The following is an 18684-nucleotide window of genomic DNA, read 5'->3' as shown; positions in this document are numbered from 1 at the left end:
GTGGGGTGGGGGGGGGAGAAGCTGGGCAGAGGGGGCGGGGAGCTCCCTGGACAGCAGTGGGAGCTCAGGCCAAACACTGAGCCATTCCTGAATGGAGAGGCACTGGGGGTCTGGGGGGGAGGATTCCTGTGAGTACTCCTTCAAGGAGCCCATGGAGGAAATTTTTCTTAATGGAGGAGGAGAAAGTGATGGCACTGATGAGTTTGCCTAAGTTGTAGAGACAGTAGGGGCCAGACTCAAAGACTTCTTTAAGCAAAAGGAGTGTGTGTGTGTGTGTGGGGGGGGGTGGGGTGGGGAGGTGTTCCTGGAGATCAAGACACGTAGGAGATGGGAGGTGGTCCAAGGGAGACCGTGGGGGCTGTGGAGTGGATGTGATGCAGCTGGGGGCATTCTTCCAAACCAGACGGTCCGGTGCGAGGTGTTGACTGCCCACGAGAATCCCCCCAGGGGAACTTTTAAAAATCTAGATGCTCAGGGCCACACCCCAGACCAATGAAATGGGGATTGCTCAGGTGGGGTTCAGGTGGGGCACCGGTATCCTGGTGTCTAAGATCCTTTGGTGATTTCCAGGTGCGACTGAGGGATTGGGGTTGAGAAGCTTGGTCCAGAGACTCAGGGGTCTGAGTGGGGAAGCGGGTTCCCATGCAGGAGAGACTGCGGGGGTCGAGGGTGGCAGTGGTGGTCACCCTGTGGTTCTCAGTTGTGCAAACAGCGAGGATTAGTTGGGAAGAGGTTGGGTTTTTTTTTGTTTTGTTTTGTTTTTTTAGCTGAGAGATGGAGAGGTTTATTTTTCTTGAGTAGAGGACGTAGTAGGTGAGGAGGTGAAACTTTCAGGGGACTTGGGGAGCCGGGCAGCACTGCATGAAACAAGGATGGTGATGCGGGTCTTGTAGGACATGAGGGAGAGAGGGGAGAGGGGTTCCTCTGGAGGGGGGAGCCCAGGGGCTAAAGTGCGGGGTGGCTTGGCCTCTGGGGAAGGTGAGGACGGGGGAGGGGTGGGGGGGGGTTGGAGCGGGAGGGCCCGGGAGGATGTAGAGTGGCAGGAACTGTGGTGGGGGTGGGGGCGACTTCTCCCAGTGGGATTAAGTGGGAAGACTGCCCCGGGAGGAGGGAGACTTTTTCAGAGAAAAGGGAGGCAGGGGGAACCACGGTGGAAGGAGTTTCTCCGGCCCCCGGGAAATGGTGGGGGGTGCTCTGTGGGGTGGGGGCGGCGGTGGGGGAGGTACCGTGCCTCTCCACTAATCCTGTATCTGCTCCCCGCCCCCCCCCCCCCAGCCGGCGACCATGGCCGCCCTCTGACCCCCTCCCCGGCGCGCGCCTCCTCCTCGCCGCCCCCCTCCCCCAGCCCAGCCCGGCCGGCCCCGGGCCCCCACTTCTGCCTGCGCTGTGCCCCCCACCCAGCCGCCGGCACGGCCCCGCCCCCGCTGCCCCGGTGGTGGCCCACGGCCCCCCGGCTGCCCGTGGTCAAACTGGAGTCGCTGAAGCGCTGGAACGAGGAGAGGGGCCTTTGGTGCGAGAAGGGGGTGCAGGTGGTGCTGACCACGGTGGGCGCCTTCGCGGCCTTCGGCCTCATGACCATCGCCATCAGCACCGACTACTGGCTGTACACGCGCGCCTTCATCTGCAACACCACCAACCTCACGGCCGGCGACGACGCGCCGGCCCACCGCGGGGGCAGCGGCTCCTCGGAGAAGAAGGACCCCGGCGGCCTCACCCACTCGGGGCTCTGGAGGATATGCTGCCTGGAAGGTAGGGTATGTGGGGGGGGGGCCGCCTCGCGCCCCTCCTCCCCTCCTCCGGACCTCTCCCCTGCGCGGTGGGCGCCCGCCCTCCCTGCTGGGATCCGGGCCTGCATCCCCCTCCCCACACACACACCCTCCTGCCCCTTCCCGTCCCTCCCTCTGCCTCCTTCCTCCGCTGCGCCCTCTGCAAGCCCTCTGCAATTCCTCCTCGCTTGCCCCCCACCCGGTGTGTGGAGCCTCCGTCCCTCTCCTGGGCAGTCTCACCTCCTCCCCCCACCCTCCACCATCCTCCCCGCGCCCCTGCGCCTCTCCCCACACCCCCACCCCCTTGCCCCTTCTTCCTCGCTGTCCCCCAGATGTCACGGTGGGTCGTGCCCCATCAGGTCAGAGCTCCTGACCCTCGGCACCCCCCCCCCCCACCTCCTGTAGACTCCAGCCCTGTCTGCCTCTCCCCTTTAGGGTTTCCGCCAACCTCCCATCCCGGCCCGCGGCCTCCTCTGTTCTCCACACTGCTCTGCTTCATCCCTACTCCGCCACACCCGCTTCCTCTTCCTCCTCCTCCCAGGCCCCATTTCTGGACCCTAAGGCCACTGCGTCCTCCAGTCTCCATCTCTGCTGTGTCTTTGGGTCCTGCTCTGCCTGCTCCGGGCCCTCTGCCTCCCCTCCGCTGGCTCACCTGCCCTCTCCCTCCCACTCAGCTTTGCAGAGCACAGAGGCGCTGGGGGTGGGGGTTGGGTAGGCAGGAGACCTGGGGTCCCGGCCCACCATGCCCCACCGGCCCACTATGCCCCACCGTGCGTCTGTCCCCTGTGATCGCTGTCTGTTCACCCCCCTGAGCCTCACAGCTCTCCTTCTGCGTGAGCGAGGAGTGCAGCGCAATGGTCCGTCGTTTAGTTCTGCGAGGCAGGTGCACCCTCCCGTTGGGGGATGAGGAGACTGAGGCTCAGAGAGGTTAAGCCACTTGCCCAAGGTCGCCCAGCTGTGATGGGGGGCAGAACCAAGAGAACTCAGGTCTAAGGGAAGTGATGTGCAGAACTGGTGTGCCAAGCATTTAAAACTGAAACCCAAATCTGAATCAGTTGCCAACGTTTAAAAATAGGGAGACTTCACATTGGAAATCTGATTTCCAGCTTTGTTTGAACCAGTGGACATTGTGCAGCCTCGTTGTGCAGGGGCCACGGTGGGCCAGCCCAAGCAGCATGCGCTCCTTCAGACCAGGCGTGCAGTCCATGTCCTTTCACTGGTCTGACCAAGCACCAGGCACCAGCCACATGTGGAAGTTGGCATCCTGAAACCCTAGGACAGTGTATGGCATATAGTAAAACTACCATTCATTCATTCATTCGTTCATCCGTCCAATGACCGATGTTTATTGACTTTATACTATGTGCCAGGCACTGTTCTTGATTCTGGGGCTACAGCAGTGAAAAACAAAAGATCCCTGGATTTGTATGTGTTATATTCCAGAACGACAGACAAATAATCAGAAAGATAAGTAAGCAAAAGTTTCAGGGTATTAGATGGCACTCAGTGCTAAGGGGGACAGGGGAGGGGATGGAATGTGTTAGGACACTTACGTGAAGTTGCAGGTGAGGAGACTAGGTCAGGCTTTGCCGAGCAGGTGACCCTGGAGTGGAGGTCTAAAGGAAGTGAGAGATAGAGCCGTGTGACTCTCTGGAGGAAAGATACAGCCAGTGCAAAGGCCCTGAGGTGGGAGCCTGTGTGTGTGGTCAGAGTGAGTGAAGGGGACGTGATGGGCAATTGAAGAGACAACAGACCTTGTCTCCCGAGTTCTAGGTCTTGGGACCAGGGTTCCTGAGCAGAGGAGAAACAAGAACTGACTTACACTGAGAGACAAAAGGCGAACAGGCAGGCAAGAGGGGGAACGGGAGGTGGTTTTTCTGGAGGGGGAGCCGTGGAGTTGAAGAAGTGATTTGAATTCAGAGCGTGTCCCAAAGCTAAAGCGGTGGCAGGGTGGCTGTGGGATGTGAGAGAGAGAGAGAGAGAGGAATCTCTAAAACAGCATCTCCCAACCTCAGCACTGTTGACACTTTGGTGTGGATCGCTCCGTGTTGTGGGGGCCGTCCTGCTTAGCGGCATCCTGGCCTCCACGTTCTCCATGCCAGGAGCAGTCCCCAAGTCGTGACAACCCAAATTGTCAACTGTCTCTGGTCTAGGAATAAATTCACCCCTAGTTGAGAGTCACTGCTCCCAAGGCTGTGGGAGACTGAGAACGGGGCGGGATGGGAGGGGGGGGACACCCAAAGGGTGGAACAGCGGGGGTTTTGTTTCCTTTATTTTATCATCTCTGATCTAATTTATTGTGAGAAGCAATATCATGAGCTGTTTTGGCCACGCTAAATTTAGGATGCCTACTAGAGCTATCACCTGGGACAGGGGCAAGCATAGAAAAGTGCCATACAGTCAGTATTTTAGGGTCTGTGGACCCTCCGGTCCCTGTCACAGCCACTCGCGAGTGAAGGAGAGAGACCACGTTCCAGTTAAACTCGTGCACGGACACCGGCTTCTGAATTTTCATATCTTTCTCACGTGCCACGAAATAGCCTCCTTTGATATATGTATTTTTTTCAATCACTCAGAAAGCATAAAACCCATTCTTTCACTGGCTTTGGCAGGCTGAGTTTGACCCTTAGGTTGTGGTTTGCTGACCCCTGGTCTAGGCTGTTAGTGATATGACTGAGGAGGCCAGAGTTCAGGGGACAGTCTGGGCGGGAGATATAAATGGGAGGGGGTCATTGCATATGGATGGATGAGGTCACCTAGAGAATGAGGAAGGAAACAAACCAATTAGCTGAGGGCTGCAGCCTGAGCTAGTCCACTGTTAACAGAGATGAGAGCACCTGCGCAGGAGCCCAGGAAGCAGGGGCTGTGGAGGTTTGGGGAAGATGAGGTAAGCGGGTGTCCTGGAAACCAAAGCAAGTGTCCAAGTGTCTTAAGGAGGGTGTAGACGAAGGCTGGCTTTATTATTACTGTAACTGTCATTTATTGGCCGCTGAAATCCCACGATAAGCCTGTTTCATACGGACCCCTGTTATCTCCACCTTCTAGAAATGGCAGCTAAGGCTCAGAGAAAGCCGAGTGGCTTTCCCACGGTCACACAACCAGTATGTACTAGAGTCTGGATTTGAATCCAGGTCTGGTTTATCTCCTAGGAGAACAGAACAATGCATCCATCAGCCCCCAGCCCATCGGGGACCTGGGAATGTAGAAAGCGAACCCCCTGAGCCATTGCCTCCTGAAGGCACCGTCTTCCCCGGCGACTTGGGGTCTCATTCCCATGTCCCTGTGAGTCTCCCCGACAGATGCGGTAGATGGAGTGACTGAGGGTGGCAGACTTTAGGACCAGGCTGATTGGGTTTACCTCCTGTCTGTCACGCACAGCAAGGTGACCTAGGGCCACATATTTAACCTCTCTGTTCCTCCTTTCCATCATCTGTGAAATGGGGATTGGAATAGTCTCCCTCCCCCAACCCATAGGGATTTCAGAGGGATTCAGTGAGCTACCATTGTAAAGCACTTAAAAGGCCAGCAGGCACAGAGTAAGGGCTAGATTATGTCATTTCATTTTGTTGTAGTTCTTCTTCTAATTATTATTCAGAATTCAGGTGACTGCCCTGAGGCCACCCCTTCCCCTTCCTTGATAGCCCAGAAGCCCCAGCCTCTCTGATCCAGCACTCCCCAACAGAAATGCATATATGACTTAAATTTTTCCAGGAGCTACATTCAAACAAGGAAAAGGGAGAAGGTTCAATGAATATAATTTTAAAAATAGAAATTATAAATTTATAATAAATCAATATAAAGGTTAATAATATGTTTTCTTTAAGCGAGCATAGACAAAATATTATCATTTTAATATGTAAGCAATATAAAGTATTATTGATGGAATATTATGCTTTTTTTTTAATACTAAGTCTGAAATTTGGTGCGTATTTTATGTTCATACCTCACCTCAGTTGCCACGTTTCTGGTGCCCAAAAGCCGCCTGTCAGGCCTCAATGGACCCACAGCTCCATTTATTGGAGCAGGTTATCTGAAGCCCCTGTGTTCAGGACTTTTCATGCCTTATCTCACAGAATTCTGCTAATTGTGCCAAGGGGGGAAGGTATTATGACCATTCGAGTTTGTCACAGGAGGACGCTGATGGTCAGAAAGGGAAGTGAGTCAGCCACATGGCCACCCAACATGTGAGGGTCAGAGCAGGCTGGAGCCCACATCCCCACATGTCCTCACTGCAGCACCCAGCCCTTTCACACCCACCCCACCAAGGTCTGTGCTACGCAGACTCTGGGGGGACCCAGGGACACATCACTGCCATCCCTGCACATGAAACCTCCTGGCTCAGCCCCGTCAGGTCAGATGATACACAGATGCATGCTGCACAGCCCCCTGTATTCTGCACTCAACTCTGTATTTCACTGAACACTTTTCAAACCCTATGAGGTCATATCATTGTCCTCATTTTCCATAGGAGGAGGCTGAGACTCAGGGGCATTCAAGTGCCCAAAAGCCACACAGCTGGGAAGTGGCCGCCCAGGGAATGTGAGTCCAGAGTCCGTGCTCCTGGCCACCACAGCCACCGTGCTCCCCTGCCTTAAATACGTCTGCCCCCTGAAGTTCAGCTGCACTTAATCTCCCCATGATTTACCATCTACATGGGACCGAGCAACTTCTTCCACTCTGTGCCTCAGTTTCCTCATCTGTAAAGTGGGGATATCGTTACTGTCCAGTAGCCCTGGGACTAGTCATAATTATCGCATGCGTCAATACCTGTCAGATGCTTGGACAGGTGCCTGGTGTGTGGTTAGCCCTCAGTAACTACTAGTTATCATTACTGCTGTCATCACTAATCTGTTGAGAGGGTCTATGATTAATTAATTAATTATGATTCATGTTTTGAGAGAAGTGATGTGATCCCATTCAAGAAAAGGAGAGAACTTGAACCCACAGTCTTACCTACCACACCATAATGCATGGGCTGATGGATAAGACTTGCGCTTGAGAGGTATATAATCAATCAATCATTCATTCCTTTTTTATTTAAAAAAATTTGTTTTCAACATTTATTTATTTTTGAGACAGAGAGAGACAGAGCATGAATGGGGGAGGGTCAGAGAGAGGGAGACACAGAATCTGAAACAGGCTCCAGGCTCTGAGCTGTCAGCACAGAGCCCGACGCGGGGCTCGAACTCATGGAGCGCGAGATCATGACCTGAGGTGAAGTTGGCCGCTTAACCGACTGAGCTACCCAGGTGCCCCGTCATTCCTTTTTTAAAAAAATTGTGGTAAAATATAACAACAAAACATAACAATATATATAATCAATCAATTATTGATGTAATATCAATATTGATAAGACTTATCAATATCGATAAGACTTGCGCTTGAGAGGTATATAATCAATCATTCATTCCTTTTTAAAAAAAATTGTGGTAAAATATAACATAACAAAACATAACATTAAACAGTATCATCATAACTGTTTTCAGGCGTAGAGTACAGTTAGTGTTAACTATGCTCACATGGCTGTGCACCCATTCTCCAGAACTCTTTCCATCTTGCAAAATGAAACCGTTCCCATTAAAGAACTCCCCATCCCCCATCCCCCAGCCCCCGGAACCCACCATTCTACCTTCTGTCTCTATCAATTTGACTCCTCTAGGGACCTCATATAAATAGAATCATACAAATATTTGTATTTTTATGACTGGTTTGTCTCACTCAGCGTAATGTCCTCAAGGTCCATCCATGTGGCAACACATGTCAGAATTCCCTTACTTTTTAAGGCTGAATAATATTCCATTATATGTAGAGATCACATTCTGTTTATCCATTCATTTGTCAGTGGACACTTGGGTTGTTTTTGGCTGTTGTGAGTAACGCTGCTGTGAATATGGGTGTGAACATATTTCTTAGAGACCCTGCCTTCTAATTCTCTTGAATCTACACCCAGAAGTGGAATTGCTGGGTCATATAGTGATATGGTTTTTCACCTTTTGAGGAATCTCCATACTGTTTTCTGTAGCAACTGCAACATCTTACACCCCCACCAACAGTGCACAAGGATTCCAATTTCTCATCCTCACCAACGCTTACTTTCTGTTTTACTTTTTTTTTTTTTAAATAGTAACCATCCTAAGGAGTATCATGTGGTACCTCATTGTGGTGTTGATTTGCATTCCCCTAATGATGAGTGATGTGGAGCCTCTTTTCAAGTGCTTGGGCCCATTCAATCATTCTTTCATAAAAACATTTATTAAGCACCTACTAAGTGCTAGGCATTGTTGTAGATGCTCGGGATACAGTGGTGAACAGCCCATAGCCTATATTCCAGTAGGGCAAACTGCTGTGTGTTTTAATTCTGCTTCCACCCCTCCCCCCATCAGCTGTGAATTGATGAATCCTTTCTGTGTCTCTGCTTCCTCATCTGGACAATGGGTATATCGACTGATATCAACTGAGCACTTAATTATGTTCTATGGAAAGTGCTAAATCTCTTTACCTGGATTCAATCCTCACAACAACCCCATGACATAGGTCCTATCATCCCCTCTTTATAGGTGAAAGGATTGAAGCCAATTGGCCTCAGTAATACCAACAAGGTCACAGAATAAGGACACGAGGGCGTCGAGTTTCATTATCAAGCAGCGTGGCTCCAATTCCCAACGTTTGGCCACCGCCCAGCACCAATAACATTATCTATTTCATAGGACTCTTGGGAGTTAATCCACCTAGGAAGCATTTAGCAAGTGTTAGCGATTAGTGGAATTACTCACTGCCTTATATTCCTTCTTCCCAATCCTTTCCTTTATCTCCATTCCCTGCCATCTTCTGCCTCCAGCCTCCCCTTCTGCTATCCTTATATTCATTCATAATTTCATTCATTCATTCAACACCCATTTCTTGAGGCCTCCTTTGTGCCAGGCAATGCTAGGGACACACGAGGAATCAGACCCCATGCTTTCCCCCTGCAGAAACTCCCAGTTTGCTGAGGAAGGAGCTGATAAATGAACCCTATGCATGCCAAAAAAAAAAAAAAAAAAAAAAAAAAAAAAGGGAGGGGGAGGGGTATCGCAGGGCGCTGTTCCCGGAGGAACTCCGCTCTCCTGGAGGGGGAGACTGACCCAACTTTGGTAGGAGGCGTGCGCGCGCACAGGGAGAGCTTCCTCAAACAGGTACCCTGTGAGCCTCCCACTTGCAGGGTAAGTTTTTCATCAGTGAAGAATGTGAACGGAATCCACAGCATGGGCAAAGGCCTGGAGGTTGAAAGGAGCCTGGAGAATCGAGGAAACTAAGTGTATTTATATTTATACTTACATATCAATCTCCAGCCGTGTGCTAGAGGTAGTAGAATAGGAACCGTCCCCAAGTCCCCAAAGTGAGAGAGAAGACGGGTCCCCAAAGGGTGTGAGGATGAGGAGTCTGGGATGGAAGAAGGGGGTAAGACTGCATGACGTCTAGAGGCATACCTCCTCGAATGCCTCTACTTGTTCCAGCCACTCCAACTTCCCGAGGATTCCAGGTAAGAGGCTCGGAATCCCTTTCCCTAGAGGCAGAACAGAAGAGACTACAACTCCCATGACCCACTGGGGCTGAGCGTTCACAATTGGATTTAAGACTCCATGGAGCCTCATGGGAAATGTAGTCCTCCCCTTCTGTGCCCTCCTTGGTTTTCTCACGCATTTTCAGACCCGTCGAGTTCAGAGTTGCAGAGCGCCTTGACATTGCCGAAACCAGCACCTTCTTTCTTAGGGGTAGGCAGAAGGCCAGAGAGGTTGAGTGTCCTAGCTCGGGTTACAGGGCAAGGGTCCTTGTGGCCTTTTAGCGAGTGTTGCGTGGGTTTTTCTTTCTTTTTCTTTTTTGGTGGGAAAACCGAGGCCAGAGAGGTTGAAAGTTTGTCCCAGACGCTGACAGGCCCAGGAGCCAGGATGTCCTGTCTCTCAGTAGGCCCAGAAGGAAGAAGGGATTTGGGGAAGAGGGGTCGTTTCTCACAGGGGAGTTCCCCCAACTCTTAAGTACACCCCCCACCATCACCCCCATCCCCCTCCAGGGTTGAAAAGAGGTGTCTGCGTGAAGATCAACCATTTCCCGGAGGACACGGACTACGACCATGACAGCGCGGAGTATCTGCTCCGTACGTGGGGGTCTGGGTCAGAGTGGGGGCGCTGCTGGGACGGGGAGGGGCGCCTAGAGAGCGGAGAGGGGGCTGGGGAGCGGCACTTAGATCGACACGCGGAGATGAACTTGTCAGCCAATCCAAATCCAGATGCTGAGATCCTCTGGCTCCCTATTGGCTCAGTGATCCCTCTCCCGCCCCCTCCTCTCACCTCGAGGCGGGCTGATGGGGGATCCTGGGAGGGGATTGGCCGCCTTGCTGCTCGGCGCCCTTGGCAACACTGCTCTGTGACTGGCTGTCTGTGTCTGGGCTGGGATTGGCCAGTGCGCCCTGGGCCGTGAGGCAATCTGCGGCGCGGACTGGCCACTCTCTCGAGCAGGCTGGGGAAGCCGGTGATGCGATTGGTAGCTACGCCGAGAACGCGGCAAATCCTGAATTATGATTGGCTGCGGCCTCAGCCAGCTCAGAAATCGCAAAATCCGTTTGCTGTGGTTTGGAGGGTGGGTGGGAAAGACTGCAGAGAGAAAGACAGACAAGACAGACAGACACACACAAGCGAAGACCGGAGCAATAGATGGAGCCAAGCAGAAGCATGGGGGTGACACAGAAGGGGAGGAAAGGAGGGGAGCCCAAAGAGGGACATGAAGCCAGGCAGAAAGGGGTGGTGGATAAGATATTAAGAGATTTGATAGATCTGGAGAAAGGAAAGAAATACGCAGAGAAGGAGGGCAAAGAGAGAAAGAGAGAGGGGTCACAGAGAAGTTCAGAGAGAGGGAGAGTGATTTTGAGAAAGGAAAAAGAAAAATAAATACGCCAGGAAAGAGAAAAATAGCCCGAGGGAGAAAGAAAAGGACGAAGAAAAAGGCGGGAGAGGAGATGAGACCTAGAAATAGAGAAATTTTAAAGGGGAGAGAGAATGAAACAAAAAACGAAATAATCAGAACACAGGCAGAGAGAGAGAATGGGAGGATTCCAGCGAGAGAAGCGGAGACGAAAACTGGTGAGGGGAGTAGAGGGCCGCATCTGACTCCCTGGCTCCCCACCCTCTCTCTCCCCTCCTTTCCCTCGCAGGAGTCGTCCGGGCCTCCAGCATCTTTCCCATCCTCAGCGCCATCCTGCTGCTGCTCGGGGGCGTGTGCGTGGCGGCCTCCCGGGTCTACAAATCCAAGAGGAACATCATTCTGGGCGCAGGGATCCTGTTCGTGGCAGCAGGTGAGAGGCAGAGGGAGGGGGCGGCCGGCTGGGGCGGCCCACCTGCGCGCGCGCGCGCACACGTGTGTGCGTGTGTGCGCGCGCGCGCGTGTGTGCGTGTGTGTGTGTGTGTGTGTGTGTGTGCCGGCGCGTTTGCAAAGCCACCCTGCCCCAGGCGCCTGTGGGGGCCTAGAGCCTTCCTAGGCTCTTCCTAAGCTCCATCGCCACCCGCTGGGCAAGGTAGGTGTCGCCTTAGCGCCGTCTTCGGAGTGGGGGGGAGGGGAACAACCCAGCACTGACAGGTGTCTAGCGCGTAATCGGGATTGCCGGGAGTTTAGGTTCCAAAACCCGCGCGGTTATGGAGACGGAAGGGGCGGGGCTTGGTGAAGGGGGTGGGGCCTTGAGACAGTCGGGATCTTGGGGATTGACGGGTGGGGCTGGCATCCGAGGACTGGGCGGGACCGGGAGAAAGTAATTTGGCTGCAGATAGAGGGGGAGGAACCTGCTTTAGGGGGCGGGGCCTCGTGGACCTTGGTGGATCCAAGAAGAGGCTGGTGCTGGAAAACCATCCAGACCAACTTGGAGTGAGGCTCCCCACGCTCCTCTCCCTCCTCCCTCCCCCGCTTTTCTACATGAAATGAGTAGTGCTCGGAAATTCCAGGGGGCAGAATTCGGAGAAGGGGAAGGATTTAACATAAAGAGCAGGGTGTGCTTTGGCGGTGGGTCAAGATCTGCTTTTGAGCCAGAGGACTAGAAAGGCGGGGGCCAGGAGTAAGAGGGGACCCGCAGGGGGCGGGGTTTGACAAGTTGGAGGCGGGCTTAGGGTAGACGGGTGGGTGGGTGTGTGTGAACGTGCTCTAGTAAAGACGAATTTTAGACCAGCAGGGGGAGGGCCTAGACTAGATAACCAGTCTGGGTTAATACCATGAAGAGTTTACATCAGCAAGGTACCGGGCCTAGAGAATCAGACAGAAGTACCTCATTAACAGAGTTTAAAGGAGCATAGGGCCCAAGAGAAAACCCAGCTTTATAACGTTAAGGGTAGAGTTAGACCAGCCAGGGTAGGGCCTGTAAACACAGGCTGAGATCACCTCATCACGGGCAGGGTTTAGACCAGACTAAGCAGGGCCTGGGCTAACTGGGAGTTCGGCCCTCTAGGGGTGGGCCCTAGATCAACTCGGGAGGAGTTTAGACCATCTGTGACAGGACTCGGGCCAGCCAGGGCCTGAACCGCCTAGGGCCGTGGGGCTGGGGCGTGGTCCAGACTAGGCTGTTTTGGGGCAGGGCCTGGGTTAGCTGGGGCAGGGGGAAGTTTAGAGGACCTGGGACGGCGCAGGGACTATTCGGGGTGGGGCCTACACCTCCAGGGGTTGGGGCTTAGACCAACAGGGGCGGGGCCTACACCGCCCTGGGGTGGGACTTAGGTCCGCCTGGGCGGGGTCTGCACCTCTTGGTTGGAGTGTAGGACACCTGGGATAGGGCGAGGACTATCTAGGGCGGGGCCTATGCCACCTGGGGGTGGAGCTTAGACCAGCGCAGGGCGGAGCCTGGGCCAGGTTGGGAGGAGTTCGGGGCACCTGGGACAGGACAGGAACCATCCAGTGCGGGATAGGGAGCATTTGGGGAGGGGGCCTACACCACCGGGGCGTGGGTCTTAGACCAATGCGGGGTGGAACATGGGCTAAGGATAGGGAGCACTTGGGGCGGGGCCTGGGCCAGGTGGGGAGGAGTTTACAGCACTTGGGACTGGAAGGGGCCGTCTGGGGCGTGACAGGGGGCACTTGGGGCGGGGCCTATACCGCCAGGGGGTGGAGCTTAGACCAGACGATTTCCGGGGCCTGGGCAGCTCCGGAGGAGTTCAGGGCACCTGGGACGGGACAGGGAGCACTTCGAGCGGAGCCTACACCGTCCGGGGGTGGAGCTTAGACCAGCCGGGGCGGGGCCCGGGGCAGCCCTGGATGAGTTCAGGGCACCTGGGGCCGGGCTGGGACGGGCGGGGCGGGGCGGGGGCGGGGCCGGGGGTGGCCTCCAGGCTCCCGTCTGACCGTCCCCGCCCAGGCCTGAGCAACATCATCGGCGTGATCGTGTACATCTCGGCCAACGCGGGCGAGCCGGGTCCGAAGCGGGACGAGGAGAAGAAGAACCACTACTCGTACGGCTGGTCCTTCTACTTCGGCGGGCTGTCGTTCATCCTGGCCGAGGTGATCGGCGTGCTGGCCGTCAACATCTACATCGAGCGCAGCCGCGAGGCGCACTGCCAGTCTCGCTCGGACCTGCTCAAGGCCGGCGGGGGCGCGGGCGGCAGTGGCGGGAGCGGCCCCTCGGCCATCCTCCGTCTGCCCAGTTACCGCTTCCGCTACCGCCGCCGCTCCCGCTCTAGCTCCCGCTCCAGCGAGCCGTCGCCGTCGCGGGACGCGTCTCCCGGCGGCGCCGGGGGCCCGGGCTTCGCCTCCACGGACATCTCCATGTACACTCTCAGCCGCGACCCGTCCAAGGGCAGCGTGGCCGCGGGGCTGGCGGGGGCCGGCGGCGGCGGCGGCGGCGGTGGCGGAGCCGGCGGGGCGTACGGCGGCGCGGCGGCGGGCGCGGGCGGCGGCGGCGGGGCGGGCGCCGAGCGGGACCGCGGGGGGGCGCCCGGCTTCCTCACGCTGCACAATGCCTTCCCCAAGGAGGCGGGCGGCGGGGTCACGGTCACGGTCACCGGGCCGCCCGCCGCGCCCGCCCCCGCCCCGCCTGCGCCCGCGGCGCCAGCCCCCGGGACCCTGGCCAAGGAGGCCGCCGCCTCCAACACCAACACGCTCAACAGGAAAACCACGCCGGTGTAGGGGCGCGCCGGGGGGCGCCGAGGGGGCGTGTCCGGGGCGCGTGCGCGGGCGCGCGTGCAACGAGGCTGCCGGGGTGGGGCGGGGGCGACCCCCTCCCCGCGAGCGCGCTGGAGAACTGCGTGGCCCTCCCCGCGCCCCGCCTTCCGGTCGGGGACCCTGAGGGAGGCAGCCGTCGGGAGGGGGCGTCGTGTTTTATTTATTTACTTTTTTTTTTGTGGGTTGGCGGGGCGGGGGGAGGGCTGTGGAGTTTTTTTGCAGTTTTGAGATGTTTTCTTTTTAATGTTTTGCTGTGTGCATGTGGGGGCGGGGCGGTGGGGGAGGGAGGGACTCCCAGCCCAGCCCGGCCCAACTCCTGGAGAGGGGCCCATAACACACGAATATATAGTTATACCTACAAACTATATATATGCCCTTTGTAAAGAGACAGAAAGGTAAAGAGAAGGCAGGCAGAAAGGCAAAGTAACAAGGAGTGGATGTGGGCATTCATTCATTTTTTCATTCATTATTCCACAAGGGTTTATTAAGTGCCTGTTGTGTACCAGGAAGGCGGTGGAGAGGGAACATAAACAGGCGAACAGAGTGACTGGTTCATTCATTATCCGAAATTTATTTGTGCACCTAAGCACTAGGCGTTGTGCCAGATGCTGAGCCTACAGAAAGGAGGAAGACAGACAGGGTCTCCCCAGCGTCCTCATAGAGTTTGCATCTTGTGCAGGAGACAGACATTAATCAAAGAACTGTGTGTACAAGCAGCAAGGTACAGTTAGGACACAGGAGAAGTCTGAAATGCTACAAAATGTTCTGTCAGGGATGGGTAACCCAGTTTAAAAGGAAGAAATATTTTAGCTGACATTGAAAGGATGACAGGAAGCCAGCCAGGTGAGGCTGGAAGTGTGGCAGCCAGAGAACAGCATATGCCAAGGCCCTGGGGCAGGAAGAGCTTAAGGGAGGGCTACGGCATAGTGAGCTGGATGCAGATGGGCCAAGATGATGCCGGAGATGTAAACAGAGCCAGACTGCCCAGGGCCTCAGAAGTTACATCAGGAGTTTGGATTTTATTCTGAGGGCAGCAGGGGGCCCTGGAATGGCTTTCAAAGGGAGCATAACATGAATGGAGTACAAAAGGGAGGCAGGAACTCAAAGAGGAGAGTGAGAGGCAGAGACAGGCTGAAATTCAGCATCAAACACAGGGACTGGCCCTTGAAACTCACACTCCTGGGAGGACGCAGATAATCACGCAAAATACTGAAGCACAGGCATGGTGTCTGGTGCGATTTAGACATTTGTGTTTCATTCATTCATTGATTCAGCCATTCACTCATTGACATTTCTGTGCCTCTGTGAACACACCAGGCAGTATGTTGGAATCAGGATTGCCCCAGATGAAACAGACCCTCTCCTTGCCCTCAAGGAGGAGTCGTCAAAAACTGCAATCCAGGCAGGGTGATGGGCGCTGTGACAGGGACCACAATGGGGAGAACAGAGTGACCAAGTCCCAGGAGTGGGCTGTACTCAGGGAGACTTCCTGGAGAACATAAGTCCCAGCCTAGGTTTAAAAAGGATGAGTAGGAATCTGCCAAGGGATGAAGGGGGTGACTCATGCAAAGGCCAGGGGGGCGACATAGCATGCTGTACTGGGGACAGGGCTCAGAGATCTGGGATGCTGGAGGACGGGGGTGGTGGTGGTGGTGGTTAGGTCAGAGAAGCAGCTAGAAACCAGAGTCAGAAGTGCTGGAGTTCCAGGCTGTGGGGTTTGGGCTTTATTCTGAGGGTAGTGGGGAGACGGGGGACAGCTTTGAGCAGCAGAAGGGCAGGACTGGACGTGGGTGTGAGAAGGAGCCACTCGGGAAAGGGGTGAACAGGAGGTTGGTGCTGTGGGATGTGGCCGGTGAGCTGACCAAGGGCTGTGGGGGTGCAGGGGGATGCATCTGAAGGCTATGGATGATGGAGGAAGCACATAGGACTTAGTGGATGTCCCTTCCTTTGCTCAGTGAATATCTCCCAAGGTCTCCTGTGTGGCAGGCCCTGTGCAGGGCGATGCTGGGGGTTGGAGATGCTTCAGACCCTGCCCTACCCTCTAAGGCTCCCCAGTCTTGTGGGAAGCCAGACACGGACACAAATGGGGAGGGGGTGGTAATTGGTGGTGCCCAGGGGCAGCCTCTGTCCCGATGACGATGACAAAGTGAGGCAGCAGAAAGGGGTAGAGCAAAGGAGGGACAGGATCAGGCTGGGTGTTGGGAGTTCCCCTCAGGCGCCTTGTGGGTAGTGGGTAGACTAGAAAGAGGGGGAGCCTGGAGGGCAGAGGGCCAGGGAGGAACTCCCTGGGGACAGTTCCAGGGAGAGAGGGTGGAGAGTGTGGGGAAAGGAATACAAGTTAGCAAGAGTCAGAGGAGAACTGAGTGTAGGGAAGATGCATGGAGAGAAGGGCAGGGAGAGGTGGAGTCAAAAGAGAGTTTGATGGGAGGAGGAAGGCCTGGTTACGGTGCAGTGGAGTCTAGGTCCAAAGGCCAAACCTAGAGCGAGAAAGAGGTGGAAGATGGGCAGAAGGGGGGGAGGAGGGAGAAGTGGGGGAGGGGGCAGGGGAAGGAGGGGGAGGAAGGAAGGATGAGGGAAAGTTGAAGACACTGAGGGTGACCTGGAGAGGAGAGATGTCTCAGACACACAAAACCACACAGAGATGGGGAGGTGGATCTACAGAGAAGGATCCAGAGACATGCCCAGAAGGAAGCGTGGAGACTTGGAAGCTTGCACAGCGGACAGGATGGGAATGACCCATGTCTTTGGTTTTGTCTTCAGGATTCAAGAAGTATTTATTGAGCACCAACCTGTTCTAGACCCAGGCTAGGCCTAAGGAATGAAGGTCCTGCTCTCCTGGGGAGCCCTATGTTTGGACAGATATGGGACGGGACAAGCATTTGGGCCACCAAAGGCAGCACAGAAGCTGGGGTGGGGGGGTACAGGTTTGGGAGGAGCCCCCCCCCCCCCTGGCAGGCAGATTAACAAGGGGTGAGCAAATCCGGGTGAGGTCAGAGCGCAGGCTGGGCGCCCAGCATGTAGGGTCTAGTAGTCTAGCAAAGAAATCTGCATTTATTCTACACTTCACGGGAGGCCTTTAGAGGGTTTTGAGCACATGCATGACATCATACTTTTATTTTTAACAACAACAACAACAGAACAGAACGGCATGGTTGTGCTGAGAATAGATTTAGGAATGAAATGTGGAAACAAGGAGTTAGGGACCGTTGTCCTTGTCCAGCTGAGGCTGACGATGGCCTGGACCGAAGTGGCGTCAGTGAGGACAGAGAGAAATGGAGGAATGGGGCCCAGATTTTGCAGGTGGAGCCCACAGTGGTGGGGAGGGATGCGAACATAGCAGGACGAAGAAGGAATGAGAAGTCAGACTGACAGAAAGAGGGACTCTTTTTTTTTTTTTAAGTTTATTTATTTTGAGGCATAGAGCAAGCAGGGGAGGGGCAGAGAGAAAGAGAGAGAATCCCAAGCAGCTCCGCACTGTCAGCGCAGAGCTCAATGAGGGGCTTGAACTCACGAGCCGTGACATCATGACCTGAGCTGAACCCAAGAGTGGACGCTTAACCGACTGAGTCACCCAGGCGCCCCAGAAAGAGGAACTCTTAATCGGGCTTGCACAGATTACATGATGCTGTGGTTTATTGCCTAGAAGGGCCCCCCCTTCCCCCCGGGGGGCAAGGAATCAGAATTTGGGTGGTAGGGACCAAGCGTCCTTCTTTGGACCTGTCAAGTTGGAGATGCCTGCCAGAAACCCAAGTCTGGGTATCCGGTAACCAGTTGGATATGCAAGCCTGGGGGAGAGGCCATGGCTAGAAATATAAGTTTTGGAAACGTCAGCATATAGGAGATATTGAAAGCCATGGGGCTGGATGAGGTGACCCAGGGGGAGAAGGTGGACAGAGAAGTGACCCTGGCTAGTGCCTCAGGGACATCTGCAACAGGGAAGAAGAGGATGTAGCAAAGGGAGCCACAAGGGGTGACGATGAGGTAGGCGGAGGCCAGGAGGAAGTGGCCAGACGTGCTGAGAACTGAGCCAAGAAGGGGACTGCTAGGTCTGACCTGGTAAGAGGTCATCTCAGTGCAGTGGTAGGGACCGGAGCTCTGCTTGGTGGCAGGGTGTGGGGGGCGGGGAGAAGCCCATCTTCTTGGCATGAAAATAATAAGAGCTTTTATACCAAAGAAAGTTCATACCCTTTCTGGGAAAAGAGGGCAAGGGGATGGAAAACAGAAAAATACACTCTGAACTAAGAACTGTTAGAGCACGCAAGATGCAGGATGGTGGGAGGTGGGCCAGGAGGGGAAGATGGACTCAGGCAGGACAGACAGACATGCCTCGCCGGCTGTGTCTGCTCAGAATGCTCTGGTTCCCCTCTCGGCCCTGTCAAGGCCCGGGGAAAACCCAGTGAGGGGAAGGAAGGAGCAGGTGGAACTCAGTTAAGGACTTCTGGGCCTTCCAGGTGCTGGGCAGCGTAATCTCCGAGTTGCAGGTCAGGAGACAGGTGGCCGGGCCAATGAGAAGGCAGAGGGAGTTGTTCCCTGATGGGGCACAGCTTGGGAGGACATGCCTGTGTGTCACCATCTTACTTCATCCATCCATCCATCCATCCCTGCATCCATCCACCCTTCCATCCCTCCCTCCCTCCTTCCATCCTTCCATCCATCCACCCTTCCTCCCTCCCTCCATCCTTCCATGCATCCACCCTTCTATCCATCCATCCATCCATTGCTCCCTCCATCCATCCGCCCTTCCATCCATCCA

The 18684-nt window shown here is 55.1% G+C and overlaps 1 protein-coding gene across 1 annotated transcript; it reads left to right on the top strand.

Moving 5' to 3' along the window:
* Positions 1–1556: 1556 nt before the first annotated feature.
* On the top strand, positions 1557–13895 carry CACNG8 (calcium voltage-gated channel auxiliary subunit gamma 8). The gene is made up of 4 exons (XM_042969655.1): positions 1557–1749; positions 9814–9897; positions 10951–11091; positions 13129–13895. The coding sequence occupies exons 1-4, from the start codon at positions 1572–1574 to the stop codon at positions 13893–13895; spliced, it is 1170 nt and encodes a 389-aa protein (XP_042825589.1). The 5' UTR covers positions 1557–1571.
* The last annotated feature ends 4789 nt before the right edge of the window (positions 13896–18684 follow it).

Source organism: Panthera tigris, chromosome E2 (genome assembly GCF_018350195.1).
Source record: "Panthera tigris isolate Pti1 chromosome E2, P.tigris_Pti1_mat1.1, whole genome shotgun sequence".
Classification (NCBI taxonomy): domain Eukaryota; kingdom Metazoa; phylum Chordata; class Mammalia; order Carnivora; family Felidae; genus Panthera; species Panthera tigris.
This window is presented reverse-complemented; position numbering and strand designations above follow the sequence as displayed.